Below are 7,332 nucleotides of genomic sequence, written 5' to 3'. Positions count from 1 at the left end.
AAAGGGCAAGATCCTCTGTTACTAAATCTGCAGACTTTTCCCCTTTTCTTTTTGTAACAGGAATAAAACCCAGAAGCACTTTACCACTGAGCCACATCTCCAGCCCATTTATTTATTTTTTATTTTGAGACAGGATGTCACTAAGTTGCTTAGGGCCTTGCTAAGTTTCTGAGGTTGTCTTTGAACTTATGATCCTCCTGCCTCAGCCTCCCAAACTGCTGAGATTACAAGCATGCAGTAAGATGCCTGGCTGAATCGTTTACTCTTTTTTTTTAATTTATTTTTATTGTAAACAAATGGGATACATATTGTTTCTGTTTGTACATGGAGTAACAGCATACCATGTGCATATTCATAAATTTACATAGAGTAATCATGTTTGATTCATTCCATTATTTTTTCCTTCCCCCCCACCCCTCCCACCTCTCTTTTCCCTCTATACAGTCCCTCCTTCCTCCATTCTTGTCCCACTCCCACCCCCCATTAAGTGTCATCATCCAATATCAGTGAGATCATTCCTCTTTTGGATTTTTGAGATTGGCTTATCTCACTTAGCATGATATTCTCCAATTTCATCCATTTGCCTGCAAATGCCATAATTTTATCATTCTTTATGGCTGAGTATTATTCCATTGTATATATATACCACAGTTTCTGTATCCATTCATCGATTGAAGGACATCTAGGTTGGTTCCACAATCTGGCTATTGTGAATTGAGCAGCTATGAACATTGATGTGTCTGTATCTCTGTAGTATGCTGATTTTAAGTCATTTGGATATAGGCCAAGGAGTGGGATAGCTGGGTCAAATGGTGGTTCCATTCCAAGTTTTCTAAGGAATCTCCACACTGCTTTCCAGAGTGGCTGCACTAAATTGCAGCCTCACCAGCAATGTATGGGTGTACCTTTCTCCCCACATCCTCGCCAACACCTGATGTTGTTCATATTCTTGATAATCACCATTCTAATTGGGGTGAGATGGAATCTTAGGGTGGTTTTGATTTGCATTTCTCTTATTACTAGAGATGTTGAACATTTTTCCATGTTTGTTGATAGCTTGTAGATCTTCTTCTGTGAAGTGTCTGTTCATTTCCTTAGCCCATTTGTCAATTGCTTTATTTGTATTCTTGGTGTAGAGATTTTTGAGTTCTTTATAGATTCTGGAGATTAGTGCTCTATCTGAAGTATGATTGGCAAAATTTTCTCCCACTCTGTAGGCTCTTTCTTCGCATTGCTGATAATTTCCTTTGCTGAGAGAAAGCTTTTTAGTTTGAATCTATCCCAGTTATTGATTCTTGCTTTTATTCTTGTGCTATGGGAGTCCTGTTGAGGAAGTCTGGTCCTAAGAAGACATGTTGAAGATCTGGACCTGCATTTTCTTCTATAATCTGCAGGGTCTCTGGTCTGATTCCAAGGTCCTTAATCCATTTTGAGTTTAGTTTCGTGCATGGTGAGAGATATGGGTTTAGTTTCATTCTGTTGCATATGGATTTCCAATTCTCCCAGCACCATTTGTTGAAGAGGCTATCTTTTCTTCATTGCATATTTTTGGCACCTTTGTGTAGTATGAGAAAATTGTATTTATTTGAGTCTGTGTCCATGTCCTCTATTCTGTACCATTGATCTACCTGTCTCTTTTGGTGCCAATAACATGCTGTTTTTGTTACTATTGCTTTGTAGTATAGTTGAAGTTCTGATATTGTGATACCCCCTGTTTCATTCTTCCTGCTAAGGATTGTTTTAGCTATTCTGGGTTTCTTATTCTTCCAGATGAATTTCATGATTGCTTGCTCTATTTCTGTGAGGTACACCATTGGGATTTTAATTGGAATTGCATTGAATCTCTATAGCACTTTTGGTAGTATGGCCATTTTGACAGTATTAATTCTGCCTATCCAACAACATGGGAGATCTTTCCATCTTCTAAGGTCTTCCTTAATTTCTTTCTTCAGTGTTTTATAGTTTTCATTGTAGAGATCTTTTACCTCTTTGGTTAGATTGATACCCAAGTATTTTTTTTTTTTTTTGAGGCTATTGCAAATGGAGTTGTTTTCCTCATTTCCCTTTCAGCTGTTTCATCGCTTGCGTATAAAAATGCTGTAGATTTATGCATGCTGTAGATTTATGCTGAATTCATTAATGAGGTTTAGAAGTTTTCTGGAGGAGGTCTTTGGATCCTCTAAATATAGAATCATATCATCCGCAAATAGTGACAGCTTAAGTTCCTCTTTTCCTATTCGTATCCCTTTAATTTCTTTAGTCTGCCTAATTGCTCTGGCTAGAGTTTCGAGGACAATGTTGAATAGAAATGGTGAAAGAGGACATCCCTGTCTTGTTCCCGTTTTTAAAGGGAATTGGTTTCAGTTTTTCTCCATTAAGAATGCTGTTGGCCATGGGCTTAGCATAAATAGCCTTTACAATGTTCTGGTATGTTCCTACTATCCCTATTTTTTCTAGTGTTTTCAGCATGAAGGGTTGTTGTATATTGTCAGATGCTTTTTCTGCATCAATTGAAATAACCATATGATTCTTATCCTTAAGTCTATTGACATGATGGATTACTTTGATTGATTTATGGATGTTAAACCATCCTTGCATTCCAGGAATGAACCCCACTTGATCGTGGTGCACAATTTTCTTAATATGTTTTTGGATACGGTTTCCCAATATTTTGTTAAGGATCTTAGCATCTATATTCATCAAGGATATTGGTCTAAAATTTTCTTTCTTTGATGTGTCTTTTCCTGGTTTGGGTATGAGGGTGATATTAGCTTCATAGAATGAGTTCGGTAGGGTACCGTTCTTTTCTATTTTCTGGAATACTTTGAGAAGTATTGTAATGAGTTCTTCTTTGAAGGTCTTGTAGAACTCGGCTGAGAATCCGTCTGGTCCTGGCCTTTTCTTGGATGGTAGATTTTTAATGGCTTCTTCTATTTCATTGCTTGATATTGATGTGTTTAAATCGTGTATGTCTTCCTGGTTCGGTTTGGGAGGAGCATATGTCTCTAGAAATTTGTCAGTGTCTTCGGTACTTTCTATTTTGTTGGAATACAGATTTGCATAGTAGCTTCTCATTATGTTATGTATCTCAGTGGTGTCTGTTGTGATATGTCCTTTTGCATCATGCATTTTAGTAATTTGAGTCTTCTCTCTCCTTCTCTTTGTTAGTGTGGCTAAGGGTTTATCTATTTTGTTTACTTTCTCAAAGAACCAACTTTTTGTTATTTCAATTTTTTGAATATTTTCTTCTGTTTCAATTTCATTGATTTCAGCTCTGATTTTAATTATTTCCTGTCTTCTACTACTTTTGCTGTTATTCTCTTCTTTTTCTAGAGCTTTGAGCTGTAATGTTAGGTCACTTAATTGTTGACTTTCATTCTTTTCTGGAATGTGCTCCATGCAATGTATTTTCCTCTTAGTACTGCTTTCATAGTGTCCCAGAGATTTTGCTATGTTCTATCATCATTCTCATTGACCTCTAAGAATTTTTTAATCTCCTCCCTGATGTTTTTTGTTATCCATGTTTCATTCAATAGCATATTATTTAGTCTCCAAGTGTTGGAGTAATTCCCTTTTTTTACTTTGTCATTGATTTCTACTCTCAGTCCATTATGATCTGATAGAACACAAGGCAGTATCTCAATTTTTTTGCATTTCCTAAGGGCTGCTTTGTGGCATAACATATCTATTTTCAAGAAGGTTCCATGCGCTGCTGAGAAGAAAGTGTATCTGCTCGTTGATGGATGGAATATTCTATATATGTCTATTAAGTCTAGGTTATTGATTGTGTTATTGAGTTCTATGGTTTCTTTGGTTGAATTTTTTTTGGAAGATCTATCTAGTTGTGACAGCGGTGCGTTAAAGTCGCCCAGAATTATTGTATTTGGGTCGATGTGATTCTTGAAATTGAGAAGGATTTGTTTGATATACAGGGATGCACCATTGTTTGGGGCATAAATATTTACTATCATTATGTCTTCCTGATTTATGGTTCCCTTAAGCAGTATGAAATGTCCTTCTTTATCCCTTCTGACTAACTTTGGCTTGAAGTCCACTTTATCTGATATAAGGATGGAAACCCCCACTTTTTTACTGTGTCCATGTGGGTGGTAATTTTTTTCCCATCCTTTCACCTTTAGTCTGTGGATGTCTTTTTCTATGAGATGAGTATCTTGCAGGCAGCATATTGTTGGGTCTTTCTTTTTAATCCATTCTGTCAGCCTATGTCTTTTGTTTGAAGAGTTTAGGCCATTAACGTTCAGGGTTATTATTCAGATATGATTTTTATTCCCAGTCATTTGGCTTATTTTTGGTTTTTAAGTTAGCTTTGTTTCTCCTTTGAGTGGTATTTCTCTAAGGTAGTTCCTCCCTTTGCTGACCACCATTGTTGTTTTTCATTTCCTCCTCATGGAATATTTTGTTGAGAACATTCTGTAGTGCAGGCTTTCTATTTGTAAATTCTTTTAACTTTTGTTTGGAAGGATTTTATTTCATCTTCAAATCTGAAGGTTAGTTTTGCTGGTTATAGGATTCTTGGTTGGCAACCGTGTTCTTTCAGAGCTTGAAATATGTTGGTCCAGGCCCTTCTAGCTTTTAGAGTCTGGGTTGAGAAGTCTGCTGCTATCTGTATTGGTCTCCCCCTATATGTAATCTGATGCTTTTCTCTCGTGGCCTTCAAAATCCTATCTTTAGTTTGAATGTTAGGCCTTTTCATTATAATGTGCCTTGGTGTGGATCTGTTGTGATTCTGTGCATTTGGTATTCTGTAAGCCTCTTGTATTTGATTTTCCATTTCATTCTTCAGGTTTGGGAAATTTTCTGATATTATTTCATTGAATAGGTTGTTCATTCCTTTGGTTTGTATCTCTGTGCCTTCCTCTATCCCAATAATTCTTAAATTTGGTCTTTTAATGATATTCCATAGTTCTTGGAGATTCTTTTCATGATTTCTTACCATCTTCTCTGTTTGGGTGACTTTATTTTCAAGATTAAATATTTTGTCTTCATTGTCTGAAGTTCTGTCTTCCAAGTGGTCTAGTCTTTTGGTGATGCTTTCCATTGAATTTTTTATTTGGTTTATTGTCTCCTTCATTTCACGGGTTTCCGTTTGGCTTTTTTTGAGAATCTCTATCTCTTTTTTGAAATGATCTTTTGCTTCCTGCAGGTGCTCTTTCAGCTTATTGGTATTATCATTCAATGCCTGCATTTGCTCTCTTATCTCATCCTTTGCTTCGCGAATCATCTTAATCATGTATAATCTGAAGTCCTTTTCTGACATTTCTTCTAACATACTGTCATTGGATTCTATTACTATAGAATCTAGATTTGTTTGGATCATTTTCTTCCCTTGTTTTTTCATGTTGTTCATGTATCTTCCCATCCAGCAGTGCAGATCTGGGGTATTGCAGGTTTCCCCCTATAAGCTTATAGTGGCCCTATAGGTTTCCAAAACCCTTTTTTTAAGAGGAGATCAATATTAGCAGTGCCCAAGTCAGACACTATGCACTCCTAGACGAAATAGCCCCTATGGGGACAATAAGATCATGTAAATAAGGGAGAAAGCGACTCTGAGGGAACAGGTAAACAGAAGGAAAAGAAAGCAAGAAACCTAAAGAAATAAAAACTTAAATATTTTTTTAAAAAAAGGAGAAAAAAGAAAATCTACTGTATAACTGTCATATACTAATGAAACCTCCCAGTGTTCAGTAGCCTGTGCATGAGAAGTACCTGACAATGAGCTTCAAGCCTCCAGCAGTCGTCTCAGGATGGGATTTGCCCCACCCGGAGATCGGAGCTAAGGCTTCCAGGATTATCCAAGATGGCTGCTCTGGCTTCCAAATGTGTTGGCAAGTGGGGAGCTGCAGCTCAGGGGTGGACGTGGTCAGCTGAAGGTCCTGGTTAGCTGGAGGTCCTGGAGACAGGATGCAGTTGGTCCGGCAGTGGTCCTGAATGTCGGGTGTGTTTGGTGTGGTTGTGGGATCCAGGTGGCCGGGTGCAATCAGTCTGGGGTCCTGGTGATAGGGCATAGTCAGTTGGTCTGGGGGTCCTGGCGGCAGGGAGCAATCATCGATGTGAGGGCCCCAGAGGCAGGGAGTGATCGGTTGGGCTGAGGGATCCTGGAGACAGGACTTGGTCAGTCCGGCCAGGGGTCCTACAGGGCCTGGCTGTTGTCTCAAATATATGTAGCGCATTTCTGAAGAACCTGATTCCTGTTTGTGTTGACCAGTGGCTCTTTAGAAACTCCATTCCTTCACTCTCAGCAGTTCCGGTTCTTTAGCTTTCCAGTGGGTTGATGCTCTTATGCCACCAGACCAAGACCAGGTCAGAAGCAGTCAATATTCTTTCCTTATCTACACATACACAGGGAGCCAGACCACAGCACTTTGTCTCAGTATTTTTTCGCCCCTGCCTCCAGCCCTTGTGCTGATGGCCCCCCCTCTTCCTCAGCCCCTGGCCCCCTGACCTCCTCTGCCATCTTTCACCTGCTCTGGAGATCCAGGACTGGGTGCTGACTGCAGAGCTGACCTTGTCCTTTTTTGCCTGACATGTAGCTCTTGTCTTTCAGAACATGCCTCCTGCCCCATCTGGTGCAGCCTCCATGACATGTAGCAGGTTTGGTTCTCCCACTTGAAGAAGGGAGGAAGGCCACATGCTTGCATAACCGTGTGAGCTTGCGCCAGCTTCTCTCCCGCCAACTTCACCTCTTTAAACACTGGCCAGGAGAAAAAGGACAAGGCTCACCACGCACAGCAGGTGAGTCTAAGCACACAAACCTACCCCAGTTAGATCTGACTCTCAGCTTCTCTGTCCTTCAACAGCAGAAGAGAATGACAATCTGTTTATTGGAAAAGCACCCTATGAATTCTAAATCACACACCAATATAATGCATTCCTGTGTCTGCTAAGTACAGTTACCACATAGGATGAAAACCAGACAACCATCTGTCTTAGCAAGGTTTTGGTGTTGACCTGATGGGAGACAGGAGACCGTACCTTCTGGATGACTCGGCTCTGACATTCTGAAATGAAAGTGGAAGAGCCAGTGGATGTATTTAGAAAAAGGAAATGGGGAACAGACGAGGTACTTTACAAATAATAACAAAAACACATCGGCTAGCCTCCCAGGGCAGGTTATAAAGTTAGAACAGAAGGGAATGTGGTAAGCTGCTCAGCTGTGGTACAGAGACCCCTGAGAAGGCAATCCACACCCAGGTCCCTGCCTGTGTCAATGTCAGCATCTGTCAGCGCCAGGGTGGTCCCGCCAGGGCACAGGGAGGCTGGGATTAGAGGGGCAGGATGCAGGGGCTGGAGGCAGCCCCCCCTTACAAAGGA

The 7,332-nt window shown here is 40.0% G+C and overlaps 1 protein-coding gene across 1 annotated transcript in view; it reads left to right on the top strand.

The window, feature by feature from the left end:
* Positions 1 to 6,544, top strand: part of LOC306652291 (N(6)-adenine-specific methyltransferase METTL4-like) — a gene marked incomplete at its 3' end in the record, with an annotated part of 7,951 nt that extends 1,407 nt beyond the window's left edge. The window contains exon 2 of the mRNA XM_079125269.1: positions 6,448 to 6,544. Within this exon, the coding sequence (XP_078981395.1) occupies positions 6,448 to 6,544 (97 nt within the window). The remainder of the gene's footprint in view (positions 1 to 6,447) is intronic.
* Positions 6,545 to 7,332: the final 788 nt, after the last annotated feature.

The sequence above is a fragment of the Sciurus vulgaris genome, assembly GCF_902686455.1.
Source record: "Sciurus vulgaris genome assembly, contig: HiC_scaffold_174_arrow_ctg1, whole genome shotgun sequence".
NCBI classification, from domain to species: Eukaryota; Metazoa; Chordata; class Mammalia; order Rodentia; family Sciuridae; genus Sciurus; species Sciurus vulgaris.
The sequence above is the reverse complement of the archived record's forward strand: the minus strand, read 5'-3'. Positions and strand labels throughout refer to the sequence as shown.